The 20,456-nt window shown below is 48.9% G+C and overlaps 8 protein-coding genes across 8 annotated transcripts; 4 read left to right on the forward strand and 4 right to left on the reverse strand.

Annotated features, from left to right (window-relative positions):
* F5B22DRAFT_248570 (uncharacterized protein) lies at positions 1–1,170 on the forward strand. The gene has a single exon (XM_047969989.1). The coding sequence runs from the start codon at positions 222–224 to the stop codon at positions 768–770; it is 549 nt and encodes a 182-aa protein (XP_047829612.1). The 5' UTR covers positions 1–221; the 3' UTR covers positions 771–1,170.
* Positions 1,171–1,267: 97 nt separating this feature from the next.
* F5B22DRAFT_248616 (uncharacterized protein) lies at positions 1,268–6,028 on the forward strand. The gene is made up of 3 exons (XM_047969991.1): positions 1,268–3,470; positions 3,525–5,603; positions 5,690–6,028. The coding sequence occupies exons 1-3, from the start codon at positions 1,572–1,574 to the stop codon at positions 5,702–5,704; spliced, it is 3,993 nt and encodes a 1,330-aa protein (XP_047829613.1). The 5' UTR covers positions 1,268–1,571; the 3' UTR covers positions 5,705–6,028.
* F5B22DRAFT_248684 (ankyrin repeat-containing domain protein) lies at positions 5,496–8,534 on the forward strand. The gene is made up of 2 exons (XM_047969992.1): positions 5,496–5,603; positions 5,786–8,534. Exon 2 carries the CDS (start codon positions 5,814–5,816, stop codon positions 8,277–8,279), a length of 2,466 nt encoding a protein of 821 aa, XP_047829614.1. The 5' UTR covers positions 5,496–5,603; positions 5,786–5,813; the 3' UTR covers positions 8,280–8,534.
* Positions 8,287–9,575, reverse strand: F5B22DRAFT_248698 (uncharacterized protein). The gene is made up of 2 exons (XM_047969993.1): positions 9,430–9,575; positions 8,287–9,337 (listed from the first exon to the last, which is right to left on the reverse strand). Exons 1-2 carry the CDS (start codon positions 9,467–9,469, stop codon positions 8,790–8,792), a joined length of 588 nt encoding a protein of 195 aa, XP_047829615.1. The 5' UTR covers positions 9,470–9,575; the 3' UTR covers positions 8,287–8,789.
* A 2,348-nt stretch (positions 9,576–11,923) lies between these two features.
* F5B22DRAFT_612088 (succinate dehydrogenase cytochrome b subunit) lies at positions 11,924–13,249 on the forward strand. The gene is made up of 3 exons (XM_047975323.1): positions 11,924–12,193; positions 12,380–12,443; positions 12,541–13,249. The coding sequence occupies exons 1-3, from the start codon at positions 12,154–12,156 to the stop codon at positions 12,983–12,985; spliced, it is 549 nt and encodes a 182-aa protein (XP_047829616.1). The 5' UTR covers positions 11,924–12,153; the 3' UTR covers positions 12,986–13,249.
* F5B22DRAFT_612091 (TAF6-like protein) lies at positions 13,250–15,227 on the reverse strand. The gene is made up of 2 exons (XM_047975324.1): positions 14,696–15,227; positions 13,250–14,632 (listed from the first exon to the last, which is right to left on the reverse strand). Exons 1-2 carry the CDS (start codon positions 15,126–15,128, stop codon positions 13,632–13,634), a joined length of 1,434 nt encoding a protein of 477 aa, XP_047829617.1. The 5' UTR covers positions 15,129–15,227; the 3' UTR covers positions 13,250–13,631.
* Positions 15,228–16,212: 985 nt separating this feature from the next.
* F5B22DRAFT_612093 (uncharacterized protein) lies at positions 16,213–17,046 on the reverse strand. The gene is made up of 3 exons (XM_047975325.1): positions 16,657–17,046; positions 16,436–16,538; positions 16,213–16,369 (listed from the first exon to the last, which is right to left on the reverse strand). Exons 1-3 carry the CDS (start codon positions 16,760–16,762, stop codon positions 16,339–16,341), a joined length of 240 nt encoding a protein of 79 aa, XP_047829618.1. The 5' UTR covers positions 16,763–17,046; the 3' UTR covers positions 16,213–16,338.
* Positions 17,047–19,286: 2,240 nt separating this feature from the next.
* Positions 19,287–20,066, reverse strand: F5B22DRAFT_647882 (uncharacterized protein; the record flags this gene model as incomplete). Its single annotated transcript, XM_047978944.1, has 2 exons — positions 19,287–19,589; positions 20,037–20,066. The coding sequence occupies 2 exons, from the start codon at positions 20,064–20,066 to the stop codon at positions 19,287–19,289; spliced, it is 333 nt and encodes a 110-aa protein (XP_047829619.1).
* Positions 20,067–20,456: the final 390 nt, after the last annotated feature.

Here is a 20,456-nt window from a genome sequence, read left to right on the forward strand (position 1 = left end):
ACATCGATGGCTTAGTGTAACTAATGATCGTGCTAGAAATTCCTTTCTCTTTTGCGTAAAATATGATGATTGGCGGCGGAGTATTATCATAATCTGTTAGGTAGGCGCCTAGATGATTGCTAAAGCTGGGCCACTGAGCTCTCGGAGAAATAATATGTTTGCGGCCGTTCGAGATTGGCCTGTCTAGTTTCCAATATAACTACTAACTACCGCTCCCTGTAATGCTAGATCTACTCTCATTAGGGAATCTCAATGCTCTGGTGCTTGATCTAAATGCCGGCCCCATTGGCCCAAGGAGAGGGGAGGAGCAACAGCTTCATCTTTGCCCGGCCATCGCCCTTCTTCCCACTCTTCGCACCCTTCATGTGCGGATGCATCTCATCTGCCCCGACATTTTAAAAGTCCTAGATTCAGATGACAATCTACGTCTTAATACGGTTGTTATCAATATGGGTCTGAGATTCAACGTGAGTGGGGTAATACGTGCATTGAATTCGAGACGTTGTCCTGGGGGAGAAGAGAACATACTTCACCTGAAAGCCGACATGCAGGAACAGGCAAAAGTTCTTGCCAGCCGAATGTCATCACTGAATAATGTGAGAATCCTAACTAGCAAGCCTTCTACGGGTGAAACGCTGTCACTGAATATCTTGACTGGTAAAACGACGATACTGAGTGACGATCAGCCTTGGGAGGATGCAGCGCCGCCAAGAAGAATCCAAAGCCTTGAAAACCACGAATATGTGACACCTTTCTATAAATGGGAGTAATTAAACTACCTGTCTGTGTATTTACTAACTCGATTTCATCACTAATTAGTTTTTAATCTAAACCGCTTATACAAAAAGTCCCTGGTAGTCATCTTGAAGTCCTCGCTCTTTTACCCCGCCTCTGGCCTGATTTTGAACTGCTGGAAGTATGTGGTAATAGCCCGAAGCTAGTATCTAATTAAACTGTCAGATGGTGGCTTTTCGGATTCCTCGGATAACTAGTGTTATATTCATTTGAATTGAGGTTTTATCGTTCTTTACTAAGAATCATCTAAAAGCAGGTTGCTATTTCCATATAGCGAGATTTAAGACGACGATGCGTTGATTTCTCATTAAGCGTCGCTTTACTGATCGTGGGCTGAAGTGTTGTCGCTGGGTCTCGTACATTCCGCGCAATTAGCCTCACAACCTACTGTACTAACCCTCACAAAGCATGAAGCGGGGTCAAGCCAGCCGGGGTGGCATTGGAATGCTTAGCTGCTGCAGTCATCCTTCTTTCTAGGATTCTCAAGGATTCAGATACTGTCAGAGACGGATCAATGGGAACGCGTTATTAGTTATCGGGTTGACGCGCCACCATGCACTGCCCGTCTGCGCGAGCACTGCCGTCCTGCGGCGACCGGGGCCATTCAGGCGTCTCTTTAAGCACCGTCAAAACAAGGAGCGGCTCAAATTTGGCAAACGTTCTAGTTTTGCATTCAGACTCGAAGTATATCTTCTATGTTCATCGGAAATGCGACCCGGACACGCTGAGCGCCACCCAATTCGATGATTCCAGTCACCTAGACCGGCGCTAATACGATGTGTGCACAATCACTTGTGGTGACGGACCTCTGGGCCATTGCGCAGAGTCAACTGGCGGTCGAGCATCAATCTTATCTCTCTTACAGCGCTGTCGGCGAGAAGCCTCAATCGCCATTACAGGCACTACTAACTCTCGTGCAAGCGCAGCAGAAAAAAGCAATAGAGAAGCGCTGGAAGGTCAGAGATATTTTGGAGAAGATCGCCCATTGGATCAACAAGTTTAAAGAAATCGGCGACACGATCGTCACTTATGACCCCACCCATGCGGCTCTGCCATGGGCTGGGGTGCGTTTCCTGTTGCAATTGGTGATCAGCGATATTGAGCTTTTCGGATCTTTGGTGGACGGCGTAGAGGTAGTCTCACGCCTCATAACGCGTTGCGGATACTATGAAGCGATTTATCTTGCGCCCATGGCAGAACCGACCGCAGAATCTAGGACTCTTCTCAAAGAAGCTGTCATTAAACTCTATGTGGAAATACTAACATATCTTGCAAAGGCTACGGAATATTTCCGGAAAGGAGCACACAAAAGAATCATAGGAAGCTTAGTAGCGACATCCTCAAAATTTGAAACGCAGCTAGAAGCAATTCGCCAAAAGGAAAATGAACTTCACGCGGTCTTCCGAGTAGTTGAAGGAGAAGAGGTCTTTAGAATTGGCCATATGATGGGCTCATTGAATACATCTACAACGGAACATACGGCCAGTTTGCGAGCCATGAGGATAGCCATGGAATCTCTAGAGCAGCCCATGACCCGTGCCATTGGGCATCTTGCTCGATTTGAAGAGATTATAGAGGAACAGGAGTGGTCAAAGCTATCGCAATGGCTTGGGAACGCCAACTTTCGTGAACAACACGAGCTGATCTTTCGCGACCTTCTTCCCGGGACAGGCGAGTGGATGTTCAAACGCCCCGAATACCAGCAGTGGCACTACTCCAGTTCATCCTCAGTTCTATGGCTGCGCGGTATCCCTGGGTGCGGCAAAAGCAAACTCTGCTCACTCGCTGTTGAGAAAAGTCTTATCGGGAATGAGCGTACCGGTACGAATGCAGCACCTATCGCCTACTTCTATTGTTCCAAGACGAACAGCAGATCTCCCTTAACCCCGACAACCATTCTAGGCAGTATTCTGAAACAACTTGCTTGTTCAAAAACGGGGGGCGGCGTCCATCGTGCTGTTTTCGAAGAGCACGAACAGCGTAAGGAAGGTGCGAAGAAAGATGGGATGGATATATCAGCTCTCACTCTGGAAGAATGCGGCGATCTCATATTATCTGTGGCATCGGATTATCCGATCCAGATATATCTCGATGGGATCGATGAGTTAGATGACAGCCGCGAGCTGCTGGAAGTATTGAATCGCATTGTGGAAGACTCCACGAACATAGTCAAAGTATTCATCTCAAGTCGAGATGTGGCTGACGTAGCTGTTTGGCTCAAGGATACTATTACGATACCAATTACAGGCTCAGATAACTCTCCTGATATAGCGAAGTTCGTCACCCGCAGTGTCGAAGCCGCTATCGAAACGAAAAGACTACTAAAGGGACGCGTATCCCTAGAGCTAAAGGAGCATCTTATCTCTAGCTTGAGCGACGGCGCTGGGCCTATGTTCCTTTGGGCTTCTCTACATCTCACTCAACTTTGTGACCAGAAGAGGTACAAGCTCGAACAGGATGTTTTCACTGCACTCAAGACGCTTCCGGTAGATTTGAAGAGGACTTTCGACCAAATGTACCAGAACATCAACAACTACCCTGAACGGGCGAAGCAAGTGACTAAAAGAATATTCGCATGGCTTCTGGTGGCTCAGCGCCCATTAACGAAGAAAGAACTCATAGATGCCGTAAGCGAGCACATAGATGAGAACGAGCACATAATGGCTCTAATTGAGGTGAGACAATACCAGCAACACGCCAATGCTACATATGTGCTGACATCTAGCAAGCCCAAACTCACTGACGATGCCATACTAGACTTGTGCTCTAGTTTTCTAGAACATAACTCCAGTTCGCAATACTATGCATTTGCCCATGCATCTGTATTGGAATATTTCCAATCACTTCCCGAATATTGTTATTCCGACATCAACTACATGGCAGCGCATCGCTGTCTCGCGCAACTGGTTCAACATGGCGATGAGCCAGACCCTTTTGATGAGTACGATGCGTTAGATCGCCTTTCATGTGATGAGGGCGTAAGCAACCTACGTGCTAATGCCGTCAATGATGTTGATGATCATGAAACTTCCTTCAGACAATATTCAGCTTGCTACTGGGCTCGCCATTATGGCTTGGTAACGGACCACACTAAGGTAGCACAGCTTAATGAAATCTTCATAGAGTTCGTATTTGGAATGGAAAGTACCAGTTTCGAGCTATGGCTCGATCAAGTAAAGGATTTAGTCGAAGGAAATTCACTTAGCTCTGTAACTCTAATCAAAGAGTTAGCAGCCGCCCATTCGGCCACCAAATCCCCTGTTTTCGTCGCATCTGTGTATGGAATTCTACCAATTTTCGAATATCTAGCGGCTAGTGGCGAGCGGGTTGACTGGAATACCACGAACACCCATGGCGTGTCCGCCATCTATCTCGCCGCGAGATTTGGACAACTTGAAGCAATGAAATATCTGCTTCAGACAGACTCTAATGTGAATAGTCAAGGGGGTATATTTGGGAACCCGGCCCAAGCAGCTGCATTCAACGGCCATACAGCCGTATTAGAATTGCTAGTCAACCACGGAGCTGACGTCTGTGCTAGCGGGCGTTTTTCCGACACATTCCAAGCGGCGCTCATAGGGAATCAGAACGTTGCTTTGAAGCTGCTTCTGGAAAGAAATTGGGCGAAAGAGATCCCAAACATAGATGAACTTCTGTCTCGAGCGGCGTACTATGGACACCACGAAGTGGTGGACACGCTGCTAAAGCGGAAGGAAGAGTCTATGAAGTCAGACGTGTCAACGGATCAATCCGAATCGCCATTTCCGCATGATACACTCCAAGCAGCCTTATATAGTGGTCGGCCTGGCTCAATAGTTGCCATGCGACTTTTGAAGCGTATCGGCGATGTGAATAGTGAAGGTGGTCGCTTCGGCAACGCCCTGCAAGCGGCCTGTGCAGGAGGCTACCTCCCGTCTGTGCGATGGCTCTTGGGACATGGGGCGGACGTGAACTCCAGCGGTCGCTACGGCTCCGCGCTCAAGGCGGCCTCCCTCGGCGGTCACGATGAAGTGGTGAGTCTCTTACTCCAAGCCGGAGCAAGAAGTGGACCGTCGCGAAATGGGATGTTCGACGCCTTCGAAGCCGCAGCGTCTCGGAACCGGTTATCTACGCTGGCTTTGCTGATAAATCATTCCCCCGATGCGATTGATATTGTGGACGAGGATGCGATGAGGTTGAAAGGCAGCATCGTTAATCCCTTAGAGACTGCATTGAAGTCCGCGTGTCTTCGCGGCCATGCCGATATCGTCCGATATCTGCTAGCTAATGGGGCTCGAAAGGCGGCAGTATTAGCTCTGGAGGCTGCCTTCATATCAGGTCAAGACGAGGTTATCAGAATGCTGCTAGGTACTCTGGAAGAAGTGCCTGATTATACCCGCCATGGGGTAATCCGTTGCAGTGCGGGCGACGTGTTGAAATTGATGCCTTCCACCGAGCATAATACTGCGCCTCCTACAGGTCCGGGCGTCAATGCATACGACAAAGAAGCAGATTTTGTGGAAACTAAAGTCCAACGTGCATTCAAAGACTCTCTAGAAGCAGGCAACGAAGGTGTACCAGACATTGACGGTGACTATCCCCAAGGGAGGAAGTTCACATGGAGACTGGCAGCTAGTCGAGGAAATAGAGCAGCCTTCGAGAATCTCCTATCTAAGGGTATGCCCCTTGATGGCGACAGCCGCCCGCCCTTGGTCGAGATCGCAGCCCTGCATGGCAATATTGAAATCGTTGAATTACTCCTTGATCGGAACGTAGCCGTTGGATTTGCGTTGCAATGTGCCATTAAATCTGGCCGCAAAGATATCGTGGTACGTATTCAAATCTGCTCTACAGGTCCCGAGGCCTCGTGTTGGTAGAAAGATAGATTATCCTCCTGAGCTAACGAATTCTACAGTATGTAAACTTTTGATCCCGAAATACAACTACCACAACCTATGCGACTCTAGAAAGCAGCTAGCATGGAATGAACTAACATACTCTGATATGACAGACGGCTTATCCTTTCCAAGCGGCCTGAAATGGCAATTGACGAAACACTGCAAGTACCTAATTTAGCAGAAAACTACCAGCATTGGGACCAAGTAAGATGGCCGGAGCAAAGGGAAGCTGTTAAAAGTCCCCTTGCTCTCGCGATGGCTTGGGGAAACGAGCCCATAATCGAGCTGCTCTTAGAGCATCACGCAACAGCCAAATGGCCTGAGCCTAGTGCGGCAATCATTCTCCAAGCACTATCAGGTAACAAAGCTAACGTCCGGCGGCTACTTACCAATCGTCACGGGGCCTCTAGCTTACAGAGTGGGTTAGATCTGGGAGCAAATGCTCTCTATGCTGCTCGTGCGGCTGCCGCTAGCGGGCATGTCGACATTGTCAACATGATGCTCCAACTCATTAGTCCTTCATCAGACACGCGCCTCAGCTATCTGAGAGAAATAGCTCATGAGGCAGCCGAACATAATCATCCTAAGATTCTTGACATCATCAATAAAACGGCATCACCTGCCGAGCGAGAGCATATAGCCGGGATCAAGTTCCTGGTAGCTGCGCGCCACAGAGATTCTTATAAGATTATAACTGAAGAGATAGATGGTCCATTCCACAGGGTTCTTGGCAGGATTAAAAACGAAGAGAGAGATGTCATTGATCTATACAGCCCATCAGAGGTTTCCCAGGTATACCTTGAGAAAGCCCTCCGGGAGGCCTTTGGAAATTTAAACCTTGGCACAGGACGCTTGCTTCTCGAACACCCCTCCTCGGCCCAAATCGTCAAGGTCATGCCTGATATTCTTCAAGTGGCTATGAGCCCGAGCTATAGACTCCGCTGGCGCAGAAATACGAGTCCTACTGAATCCAAACAACTCCAAGAGATCGTGCACATGCTCATTGGCCTTGGAGCTGATGTGAATGGGTTAGATAAACACATGCGACCACCTATACACTGCGCTTGCGTGCATGGGCTTGTGGACACGTTCCAGGCTCTCATTGATCATGGTGTTAGCATTTCCGAAGACAAAGACAATTCCCCGGGCCCGTGTGAAGAGAGTGATGGCAACTCGCATAGAAACAGCGATGGAGATGGCGTTAATCTTCTCAAACTAACACTGGACAGCATCAACCTCCAAGCAGGCGCCCAGAATATATGCGAAAACTGGGGGCGCATCGTCTTCAAGCTTCTTGATAATGGATCGCGCATTGAACCCAATTACGAAAGTCTGGGAAATCTTCTGTACGCTATCGCTGAATTCGGAGATATCGAGTTACTCGAGAAGCTCTTCAAGTACGGCGTCAACCCTAACTTACCCGTCAAGTCTCGGAAATACGATGAACACTTCGGCTCCGCGATCAATGTTGCCGCAGTGAAGGATGATGTTGAAATCGTCAGAAGTCTGATCAAACACGGCGCCGACGTATCAGCCGAGCGATGCTGCCTCCGCCCTTATGAAAAAAAGATCAACGCCACACCGATCCAGGCAGCGCTGCAATGGGGCCATGAATGGAGAAAATGGGATCGCTTTTGGCAGATTTGCGAATTACTCATTGAGGCTGGGGCAGGGGACGAGGACTGTCGGTCCGTCCTTAAAGCGGCCAGCGAGCGCGGTAATGTGGTCTTCACTGAACAATTGCTCGAACGAGGGATTTGTCTTTCCGAAATGCCGATTACGCAATCCCTAGATATCATCAAGCTCCTCGTCGAGCATGGCACGCCTATCGATTCGCCCACAGGCAGGGCAGTCGAGCTGCAACGCCAAGCTATGAAAGCAGGATCATGTGAATTACTAGAATACCTAATCACAGAAACAGGACAACTACTGTCAGCCGGTCAATTGATCGACGAGGGATTTACCCGGTTTTCGAAAAGGCAAGCCGAGGAGCAGAAGAGGGCTCTAGTCTTCCTGCTGCAGAAGGGGTATATTTCTCTCAACGAGCGCTGTCGGTGTACCTGTGGAAAAGCCTGGACAAATCTCCTCCAGAAATTGATCGCTGGCGGCATTCCAGACCTCGTTGCATACGTCCTTTCCGAAGGCGCCGATCCGCAATGTCCGGGGTGTCCAGACACGGCTATGACCGTGCTATTCAAGCATGCTGGTGAGTACTACGACAAGAACGAATTCATCGCAACGGCCGAGAAGCTCCTTGAGCACGGAGCTAGCGTCGACGGGATAAGGGATGTATCACTAGACCACGATGCGCCGGACCAGACTCCTCTTCTCTTCGCCCTGGCTAGGTCGGACTGGAATATGGTGGAGTTTCTGATTAGTCGCGGAGCAGATGTTAACAGAGGCGTTATATCCCCTTTGACATTAGCGTACTGGGCTAGGGAGAAGAAGATTGAGTTTGTAGAGTTACTTAGGTCGAAGGGTGCGGTGACGAGACCGCTAGGCCAGGTTGATGTTATGGCGCTTCATGCTGAGCTGCGGAATGGGTTGCCTTGGTTGTCATACCAGTATCGATGGGATTGCCGGTGGGGAGGAAAGGATCATTGCTGAATGTCTTTATATGTGAGCAATCGCAGATATGTTTTACAGCTCGTCACTCTTTTTACGACGACACAGCTCGTACTTTCGCGCCACTGTTTATACTCGCTTAGATGGAGGTGTCGGCTCTATGCAACGGCTTCCTTACATTCCTTGAAAACATAGATATAGGAGATCACAGCGTGTGTACTAGTTTCTTGAACCTGTTGCCTTTCTAGCCTCGCTCCGAACAGACGAGCAAATTGCTACATGGCTCGATAGATGTATAACATTTTATATATAGTAAGCTCAATACCTAAATCTAAATAACACAATTCAATCCCGACCACAATCTTCATCAGGCACCCTGAAGAAAAAATAAAGAAAAAACTCCGCCAATGCACCAAATTCCCATACCCCTATCCCTTATTCATACATCCCAACTAGTTATCAAGCACCGCCAATGGGAGTAAGATCACGCCATCCTCACTTCGAGGATATTACATAACAAAGCGCTATTGAAGCGCCCAACTATATATTCAATTACAGTCGCGCAAGCGTACCAACAAAGCCACACTCCCTCGCGTCCTGCGCCGACTCAACGACCGCGCGCGCCGCGCACTTGCCGTCCGTGGCACAGCATCCCGAGGCGCAGTCGGCGTCGCTCAGGCACTGGCCCGTGATGAACTGCGAGCCGTTGCCGAGGCCGACGTTCTGCGAGCCGGCGGTGTTGGGGTCGACGGTGACCGTGCCCGAGCCGCCAGCATTGCCGTTATTTCCAGTGTTATTATTGCCGGAATTGTCATTGTTATCGCTGCCGGAGTTATCATTGCCCGTGTTGTTGTCCGGTGTAGCAGGGGTGGCGCTGGCGCCGAAGCCGCAGCCAGTCTTCCCCGCTTGGAACTGCGCGCCGAGACCCGAGCATAGACCGATGGACCCGAAGGTCGCGCAGCATGTCGAGGCGCAGTCGAGGCTGTTGATGCATTGCCCGCCGATGAATTGGCCCCCGTTCTGGTTGCCTACGTTGGCGTCGCCGGCTGGGTCTGGCAGAGCGGGCGCGGGGGCAGGGATGGCGGTGACTGTCATGGCCACTGGGGGAGAATGTTAGTTTTCAGTTGTGGTTATGGTGCTATGCATCGCAAAAGGTGGAGAGAAAGCAAGAGTGATAGGAGGAAAGACTTACAAGCCAAGATAGTAGCAACGGGAGCTGAGAATCGAACCATTTTGATAGTATTAAAAGGTTTATAAAGCTGTAAATTGGCTTTGTCGGTGGAAGATTGGGGTTTCAAATAAATTTATTAGTCGTAATGAAGTGAATTGGTGAGTCCCTGCTCGTAAAGATGCTGTCGAAGCTGTGATGCTGATGGTGATAGTGTTTTCTCATGCTCGATAAACAGGACCATCTCCTTGCATTATATATCAGTCGAACAGACATATGAAAATCGTCCTTAGTAGAGCCATCTTTCGTCTAGATCCGCTGACTTGTCAACCCGGGTTAGTGACGCCCGCGAGGCTCAGTTGCGTGAGCCTCCGACATTGTGCGTTTGATGTACGATTTCCCATACAAGGGGTTGACATGCCAATTTTTGGCTGGGACTTTGCGACCAATGGCATCGTTTCTCTTCATCGCCCACTTAGTTCCTCCATTTTTAGACATATTACTTGGCGGGGAATGAGATGGGACATATCGCTACTGTTACAGTTTGACGTCGTTTTTTACCGTGGTAGATTTACAATGCTGTATCTGAAGAGCCATCACGATTGTCGGTAGCAGTGAAGCATCAAATGCGGAGCCACTTGGAGAACGACGGGTCAAGCTTGGAGGTGGCTTAGTGCGAACAGTACCGGCAGTGAAGATTACCCTACACTATCTACTCCGTACTATAGACTACACTTACACACCCATGCTCTTAGTGTAGGTAATATGGCCATAATGAAGCCGACCTCAGCATGTTCGGACGTTGGATGACATCCCCCGGATTTTCGAAACGACTCTGATAAAACATGTAAAGCAGAAGTGAGAGTACAAGGGCCGGACAATTTTTTTGTTTGTGCCACCGGTGTACTTGGAAGATCTGGCGATCACTGGCTAGTTGCCCTCCTACCCCTGGGAAGGCTTAGTACAGATCGATGTTGCAGGAGTGGAGGCAACACTGTAGCATGTGCAACTCCGGGTAATTTCTCATAACTCCATAGGGTTGATGTTGGATTGTGGGGATATGGCACATGCGATGAGTTTGCTGTCGTTCTCACTCTCCTTACGCTGTCGTGGAGAATTGACGCCGAGCTTCGCGCCACCTCCGTCACGGAGCTGAGCTGGAGCCGGCCGCGATCCTTCCGGAGCTGAAAGAAGGCTCAGGCTCAGGCGACGTTGGGGAATTAGGAATAAGAGAGACTTGTCAAGTGTGTTGCAAGCGTTTGGAGAGACTGAAATGAGCAGGTCGCAACGACGTAAGGCAGACAGCTTGACATTTTGCCCCTCTCACCAGAACGGCAACTAACTCGATCTGGGTTGGGTTGTAAGCGTCCCGAAACACGACCAGCCCGGCTGATGCGACGATCTCGGCAGGAGAGGAAAGTATATGACCGGACTTATGACCATCGAAACATGACAACTTAGCAGACCACGTAAAATCCAGACGACAAACATTACGAACCATCGGCAATAGCCAAGGCTTTTGGCATTCTAGGTTGCCACCGCATTAGAGATAGACGGAAATCCCATCTAAGCGGATCGAGGAAGAAACTCTGTTCGTCGGAAAGTGTCGTCTAAGAACGACAAGTAGGATGCATCTGAAACCAACAACAGCTTTCATAACACAACAAAATGCCGACTGGATTCATGCTTCTACTCGACAAGACAGACAGCCGACACAGCAGGAAAGCCATCTGTTTTGCGGCGTTTGTTGACTTTCCAATGGGAGTTGAAAACGTGTGTAGGAGGTTCGGTGCCAGTGAGATGCCGAGCAAATTAGCGTGCACGAGGTTGCGCTCGTTTCATGGAGCGCGCTCAAAATGTAGTGCAGCCAGGGCCGCATTCTCAAGGCCTCTTCATGGTGACGGAAGTAGAGCGAGCCGCTTCATTCGAGGCGCGCTGCATGTGTTCGTCCGACCAATAGATAGTAACTGATGCAGCTTTCTCATCCTGACAGTCAAGTAGAATCACGAACAGCAGCGCAAGGGCCTCAGCGAAAAGCACAGAGCTATCAACATAGCATCACACGATAGATCAAAACCAGGTGTAGCGAATAGTTCAATCGTCGATGTTGATCAATATCAATCATACGACTCGTAAGCACACATGATTTACATCCAACTACGGTCAAGATAGTAACAAGTAGGAAAACACTAGGTAGTAGAATGTAGATCTCAGAATGAAACGGCACCGAGACGGAAACACAAACTCGATGCCGAGATTAACGAAGGATCTCTTTCCTCTGGAAGCATCCATAACGACAAGAAGCCGTCCGTGACCTTGTGCGATGCCGAACGAAGCCAGACATCGCCAGTCGGACGCTCCGGACTATCTGAGGAAAGGGAAAAAGAGAAGAGAAGGAAACAAGAGACTGTGGAGATTCGCGATGGTTTTGCACGCTAGGTCGGAAATGACGCACAGACCACTTCTCGACTGTGGTTTGTAAAGGAGCACGTGACAGTGCCCAGCAATTGGAAGCAGTTGACATTCAGGTGCGTCCCGATTGGCTGGCTGGGACCTCGGGAAATCGGAATCGAGATGCCAATGAACGCATCGAGATAAACCTCAATTCAACGGACCTGACTACGAAACAACCAGCCGATCCGATCACGCACAGCGCAGCGCAACGAAGACAGCCTCGCTCGCTTGCCGTCGACGATACACATTAATCGAATACCCGATCGGACGAGCGTCTTCTTCCTTCCCGTCAAGATGAACGTACAAAGAGTTGGTGTCAGGGCGCTGCAGCAAGGTATGAATGAGAGCTTTTGATCATGGATGCCGCATAATATTACCACGCCATTCTCTTCTATGAGTTCAAGGCCAGGAGACAGACATATGGAACTTGAATACGGAAAGCAATCGAAAGGAGTCGGAATATAAGAAAGAAAAGCAAAGAAAAGAGAAACATCCACTAACACATCCTCAAACTTTCTAGTCGCACGACCCAATGTCTTCGCCCAGAATATCCCACGCACGATGCTAGGCGCTCTCCAAACGCGGTATGCAAGACCAATAGCACCAAATCACCACGCTCCCATCCCTCTTACCCCTCCGCTATAAATCCACCCACCCAAACAACCACTAACAACCCCCCAGCAAAGCAACCACAACAAAGACCACACCAGAGGAAGCCCAAGCCCTCCTCGCCTCGCAGCGCACGCGCCGCCCCGTATCCCCGCACCTCTCAGCCTACGACTTCAAGCAAACCTGGTTCGCAACCTCAGTCTGGACGCGCATCACAGGCGGCGGGATGACAGCCGCGCTGTACCTATTTTCGATCTCGTATCTCGCGGCGCCCCTGACGGGCTGGCACCTGGAGTCGGCGACGCTCGCGAGCGCGGCGGGTTCGCTCTCCGTGGCCGGCAAAGGGGCGCTGAAGATGGCGATGACCTGGCCCTTCGTCTTCCACCTGATGAACGCGTGCCGCCATTTAGTCTGGGACCTGGGCAAGGGGTACAAGAGGCCTGTTATCCACGCGGGGAATATGGCGGTTTGGGCGGGCAGCTTTGTTGGTGCGGCTGGGATTGCGTATTTCTTCTAGGGGATGGAAGGGAGGGGTGTGAAGAAGGGAGGAGAGGGGAGGGGGAATGATCTAGTATTTGTAACAAAAAGGAAGGAAAAAAATTGAAAACTATGATCATGCTTGAAGCTGTGCAAGGTTGAGGTTTATAATGTGACCTTGTCTGCCTACATCGGCTCAGACACTAAGGGCTAGACAGCTGCTTCATATTTATAGCTGTTGATTTACGATACCTTCGGTGCAACAACAGATGAAAATGGAGGTATCCCATGCACAAATACAAGAATTGTATATTCCCTGTCTCAAGCCTTTATCCCCTGCTATGATATCGATTCCAAAACGAGGTTATTATCCCCTCACCCAAAGAATACACGTACCCTGTAATCCCCTTGCGTAATAAACTTTTTCATATTGACACCAAGAAAAAAAGCCCCGTAATAAAGATCGAACGCCATTCCTATGACCCGGGGGTATTGACCAAACGCCATACAAAATGCCTCTCACCCATCTCTTGGCTTCAAGTGGACATAAACATCCGCGCTTTCTCCCTTTCACTCTTCTGCTCATATTTTATTTCAGTGTTTCATCCGAGTCTCCATCTTCCTTATAGCCACCTATCTGATGGAGAGAACGCATATCTAAACTGCGCCTCGCTGCAATTCCAAGTCTACTGGAAGTCCATAGCATCCAGCACATCTCGGTTGATTTTGTGGTTGGCGAGTCGGACGATCCGCTCTCCAATGATGTCGCCAAGGAAGTCCTTGATCTGGCTGGCTTCACGATCATTGGTAGCCCCATTCGAGCCGTCCATTATTATGTCGTTATTAGCCAGTGCTTGGGCGGTCTTCATAATGGCGCCAATCACCATCTCAAAGTCAAGACGACTTGCCTCGCCTTTCTCTTTCAAAGGCTGCAGCATCGTCGAATCGAACGCTTTCAGATTCGGTAACACAAGAACCTTGATAGCTTCGGGCCCGCCGGCCGCCAGAATGCCTAGAATAGCTCCGTACCAGACTTGCGATGGCATGCTGGGGTTCAGGAAGGCTTTGAGGCAGGACCGAGTCAATTTCGGGCGCAGAACTTTGTTTGCACCAGAGTATTTCTGAGCAATCCGTCCAATCAGGGAGGCTGCAACCTCGCGGAGTTGGTATTGTTCTTTGACAGCATCGCTTCCATTCTCAGAGCCAAGCCGTCGTCCCAACAGACATGTCAAAACGGGTGCACATAGAGCACTAGCGTATGGGTCGACGAAGATATGTTCGTTGGAGATTAGAGCATTCGTCAACTCCATCATTTGCCGTAAGATAAATAGATCATCGAGGTAATGCGTGACCTGATTAGAGATGAAGTTGACGTAGTAAGGCATGAGCTGATGTGTGCCCGGTTCAGCGATGACAGCGGCTAGAGCTGCTTGGCGGAGTCGATGAACCTCTGGATCGGGGCTGTCATCTAGCAAAGCAGCCTGAACCTTTTCAAAGAAGAGAATTTGTTCTTGTGAAACAGCATGCTTCACAGCAGGTCGGAAATTGGGGTTGTCGTGTCCCGCTAAGGCCGCAAGAGCAGAGTTGGCGCCAGGTCCCTTGGGTAGAAGATCTTGTGATCGTGCCTCTGATGATGTAGGATTCTGTGGAACGGTCGGTTGAACGCCTTCTATTGCTAGCCAGTGACCTAAAAAAAAAATATTGATTAGCACAATCATCTTTGAAATATTGCATTGCCATGTTTGCGTACTCGTGTAGTTTGCATCTCGAGAAACCTTGGGCAAGGCTGCGTTAATGACGCGCTCGAAGTCGGCCTCTTCATCATCAATGTAGAAAAATGGTTGGCCCATTGTCGCCTCTCCATATCGCAACGATTTGGTTGAATCGTATCCGTAAAGCGGCTCAACGTCCAGCACTCGCAGCGCGAGGGAAACATCCTTGACAGTCATAGAGGTTCGCTTTCCAAGGCGCATGAATCGGAGGGCCTCGGCCAGTACTTGTCCGATGCGGTACTCGACATCTTGCGATAGGGTGCGCAGAGCCTCGTCGCTAAGGGAAGAAATGCCAACTGATTCAGCTACATCTCTAACGTTCTCGGGGTTCCAGAGAAGACGCGTTTCCTTGGAATCTGATTTGTTACCGCCTTCCTGCGTAGAAGCACGGGCATCCCGTGAAGTGGCCATATTGGATCGGTTGTTGTATGCGGCGAAGGGGTGGGACGAGGGATGGTCGAAGATGGAAGACGCGAAGCGTGACAGCTGGAGATGAAGCTGTGAATAGCTTCGACAGAGGTTGAGCTGATTTCCAATGATGGCAGCGTGGATTGGATTCTCGGCTGTGATTGGTGTTTGACGACCCACTTCTCCAGTTGCAATCGGCTAGCCTATTCGGGTAAGTGTACACCCAAACCTTATCTTGCCTCGCTTGCCTCTACCTCCTCGCCTACCTAGGAGGTATGTAGATCTCTCACGATGCTGGACTTTGACAGATTATCACTGACGATTCATCTCTTCTCTCAACATCGCGAGGTCTAAGTATTGTGCTGATCCAACTCTATTCGTGTACTGATCCGGAATTGGCTAGGAGTGTCAGTCTGAAGCTCGTAATTACCGCCAATCCATTGACAATAGAAGTGATCCGATGAAAGACACTAGGTACATAATCTATCGATCGCCAGGCGTGGTAATGGGAAAGGATATACTATCTACACATCAAAGTGCGATGAATTGATGGGATAAGGATCACGCCTAATCACCGTGGCTCTCACGCGAGCCACCTGTTCTTGTGGTGCGAAGCAGGCGGATGTTCGGCCGATAAATATCTTTTGTCGCATCGCGATTCGGAATGTTGATCAGATTCAGAAACGTAATGTGCTTCTCGTCTTTATAAGGTTCTAGTGCGTAATTGGCTTGCCAACTTAGAGTGGCTTATGGAATGGCATCAAGGTGCACTTAGCCACCGAGCAGACGTAACGCTCCGATCCGTTCGAGTGAGTGCTTCGGCTGCGCCCGCGTTCCATCTTAGAATGTGTTTATCAGATCTATGCCGTGTTGATCAACCTGGGTTCTGTTACTCGACATGCTGGCTACTTTTTATTATGTGGTACTGCACGTGGGCTTCGCTATAATTAATAATCAGACGCAGCAACGGAACCTTCTAAGTACATATTGTGTTAATAGAGGGTTCCATTAAGAACATAAATGAATCTGGTATCACATGTTCCATTGTAACTGAACAGGAACGTCTTGACAATCTCGATAATCAGAATATTGGTAAGGGTTTTCTTTATTATTGATAGTAATTATTCAATTGACCCCTGCAATTCCAGCATTCCGTCAATCACCGTACTAATACACAGGCTTCCATTACGTTCGTGGGTATCATTAAAACGATCTAGTTGGAGATCTTCGAGGGGACATTCTTTCTATAGACGGAAGAGTGTTAGCTCTAGAATTACGCTAGAATTCGCGGCGATAGCGGCAAGACTTACCCAGTGAGCTTCTCAAAGCCCTCGCGAGCGCCATCTGTAATCTTCTCCATCTGGCTGCGGTCTAGCTTGTCGTTATTGTACTTGTGGTTGAGGTACTGGGCGGCTGGTAAGAGTTAGCTGTGATCCCTCACACTTGAAGCCCAGTCCGAGTGAGTTATTCGCAGACATGGCACACGAAGAGAATGGAGATGGGTAGATGAAGGAATGAAGGGAAAACATACCCTTGTCACCATAGTCGTCCTTTTGGCCGCCGGCGGGAGCGGTGGTAGCCTGGTTGCTGGTCATTCCCTGACCCTTGTTGCCACCGAGGTTTTTGAGAGCGTCCATGATGATTGATTTAGGTGAAGTTATTTAAATTGGTGATTTGGTTATAGGTGGTTTGCTAATGCTTGCTTGCTTGCTTGCTGTGTGATGAGGAGAGAGATGAATGGTTGAGATGTAGAAGACGCGAAAGCAGCCGGTTTATATATGCCTAGAGTAGGACTTTGTTACGTAGATAAGATACTCACCAAGGCAGGAACTATTGACTGCCTATCTTATGATGATGAAATTCTGACTTATGGCGTAACACAGGTAACTGACAAAAGGGCGACTTGCACGCAAGCGTGCCTGGATCTTTGTTGGATGCGCTATGACGTCGTGGCGTTCAGCCCTTCGACCCAAGCATGCAAAGCATGCCAAGAAATGCAGCCAGGGTCGTGGTCTGGTGTGGCTAGATTAGCCTGCCCAGATTCCAGGGTCTCACCTTACTGACCGGAAAGCCGGCAATGATAGAGACATGACTCGACATGGTAGGAAACAAGCTTCGTCATGTCCAACCCCTACATTCAAGGCTCGTGTTTGCAGTGATCTTCGGTACCGGGGTGGTGGGGAGGGGTGGTTAACAGAGCCGTGTTATGGATGCTTATGAGTTCACGTTGCTAATGCTACCATACTAATGGCGAAACGTGTTGGTTTAGAGCGGTGAAGGCCAAGGGATATTTCCTGTCAATACCTTGCCTTAATTTGATGCATATTAGACTTACTATGTAAAGCCGCTTCCCAGACATATAGTATCTACGCAGCCGCCTCAATGGTGCTTCGCATAAATATCACCAACGGTGAAGCTTGGGGGGCATGTCTCACTATCTTCGCTGCCCCGCATGACGTAATACTTCTTCTCAATCTTCCCTCGGAACTGTGGATGTCATCTAACTAACATACACTGGCAAGAATCTTCAAATAATAACAAAGACTACCTAGGTATCAAAGCATTACAGTATAATGTTGAACAAGAAAGAAAAGAGAATACAATATCATGCTTAACCATAAGCCGTTCTATTATTCACTAGATATTTAAACATGATCTTGGTGTTGCTTACGTCTAGTTTACACTCGAATTCTGAGAGATTTACATAAATGGTGAAAGAAAAAAAAAAACTTAAAAAGAGTATCGCATGAGTTTTATTTTGATTATTTTCAATTTTTTTTTTAATTTTTTGGGGGGGTATTATACTAGATATTCAATCTACCTGCGCAGTTACTGTCATAGTGTTCTTGACGCTAGATCAGATATGGCCTTTTTGAAGCAGGTGCATCTTTGGCAAACGCTATTGTTATCAAGAATACACTTTGGCCCTGACCGATTGCAGAACAATAAAACACGCAGTGGTAAAGAGAAAGCATGATGTCGGCACAGTTGTCAATGTCCTACTCGGGGGTGCGAAGTCGACGTGACTGCCGATGAGGGGGGACGAAGACAATTTCCCTATGACTACAAACCCAACAAGGCGCGCCATCATCAGGAAGGTTTTCAGCGCCACAATGGCAGGTCGACCAGCCCAGCGTATCCAAAAGGGCTTCAGCCATTCTGACAGCGAGTGCCTCGTCCTCGATGTGATCATAAGCTCCGGCAAATGTAAGACAAAGAGTACATCTTCCCCTGCCACAGGCTTGACAATTGCGCTTACCGTGCTCGGTCCTCTCCCCGCAGAAACAGCATTCCCATGAGTCCTCTATGGCAAGAGGTGGTGAAGTACTGGGGGTTTGGCCATTAGACTCGGTTGAAGCGTTTGCAACGGGCACAGGCTCGATGGTGTTTGGTTCACTTGAACCAGAGGGAACACTGGTGTTCTCACTGTTGGGAGTGGTAGGAGGAGTACGAGTAGAGCTCATCTTGACAACCTCTGTTAGTAAATTGGTGCGCTGTGTAATATATCTTGTTGAAGTTGAGATCTGATGTATCCAGGTGATAATATTGGATGATGAGAGAAAAATGAAGCCGCTCACCAAGAACTTCGTGGAAATTTATATACTACAAACCTAAACAGCTTGACCTGTAGTCAAGTCCCATGTTCCTAAACATCACGGCTGTTCTATATTCTTATTGCAGTGTTTCTTTCCAGATCAACACAGATACTTGTAGAAGTAAGGCTGTCCAATTTTGGTGTCTCAGATATCCTGTCATAAGAACAATGGCATTGTGCTCAGCTTTGTTATATGGACGTTGTGTTTGAACAAGGAACGAAACAAAGGCAGACGGAAGCTTATACACCTAAAATCAAAGACAGCAAGAGTTAACAGGGGTGTAAGTGAAGATTTCGGTCCTGGATACGCGAGAGCAGTCATGTAAAACTCGCATGGGGTGCGTCATAGGCGATATAAGCAGATCAGAAATGGGTTCAGTGGAAGGGTTTACAGTCTCATTACCTATGGGAACCTGCTGTATAACAATAGATGTTGTATGCCTGTGGGTGACAACAAGGTTCATACTTCACCCCATACAGTACCCTTCCTGCTAGTAAGAGAGGTGTGGCTATGTATGGGGAGATCTTCTTTGGACCTACTGCCGGTATGCTGGGGTATCCAGGTCCTACTTGCTACACACAGAAGGCTTCAGACGCCGTGCGGTATCTGACGAGCTTATTTCAGCATGATACAAGCCCAATCGATGTGTTATCTTCATCCTACGGGATGTTCTCAAGTGTGCTACTCCCTCGCCGCGCGAGCCGTAGTCTGTTTCAACATTATCCGCCCAGTCACTCTCATCGTCGTTCTCGGTCTGCCCCTCAACTATCGTCTGGGCAATACGGTCAAGATCACGTTGTCCGGCGGCGGTGATACGTCGCTTATCGGGTTTCTCATCGTGTCCGACGACGCCAAGCTTCTCGAGGGCCTGTAGAAGTCTCCGGATGACAAGGCCGCTGGCGTCAACGTGTGTCGAAGGACGGTTACCTCAGGTCTTGGCGGTTCTGTATTTATCCGAGAGATGACTGACACCGACTCGCTCTGTCAGCTAAACATGGCGGGCAATCGAAGCGCAGCGGACATAGAATCAGTCGGAGTCTCGGGGAGGGAGTGAACGACTAACATCGGTCTTGACGGTGTCAACTAAGCCTACGGCAATCAGATTCGCCTCGAACGTGGTATTCATGCAGTCATGTCAGGTACGGCGAGCTTGGCTTGTCACATGAAATTGGCACATGCCCGCGCGAACTGGGGCGCCTCGAGTGAGGACACAGTTAGATTCGTCCATCAACAACACCTTTCGGCACTTCACAAAGAAAGAAAAAAAAGAAGAAAACTACCTCTGGGAAGAGCAGGATTCCCGAGGAAGACGTACCTCAAAGTCGCGAACAGATGTCCCACTCATCTTGCCTTGGCACCTACTTAGCGAGCTTAGGTACGTTCCACCAAGAAGAACCACACAAGGGGAAGTAGATTTGTCGGTGTGACCAGCAACAATCTAGAACTATTTGTAGAAAGCTTGTCCATAGGTAAGAATAATGTTGGAACGAAGCTTTATGTAACGTAGCCAATCCAATGGTTTGCGGATTGGGGGCTGTGAAACGGAGTCCACCCTCCATGTCGGTTCCCGGAGTTAGGTAGATCGGCCACACCCCGCTCCTGCATACCTATTTCAAGCTACCTAGCTAGGTACGCCATAGCAGGTCCCCGGTGTTTCTAGGCTGTTTCAACCTACATACTACGGTATGTAAAGTGTGGTGCATTAGGGTCATAAGGATGGTAATTGTTAGCGCGA

Source organism: Xylaria bambusicola (genome assembly GCF_022495145.1).
Source record: "Xylaria bambusicola strain CBS 139988 unplaced genomic scaffold F5B22scaffold_29, whole genome shotgun sequence".
Classification (NCBI taxonomy): domain Eukaryota; kingdom Fungi; phylum Ascomycota; class Sordariomycetes; order Xylariales; family Xylariaceae; genus Xylaria; species Xylaria bambusicola.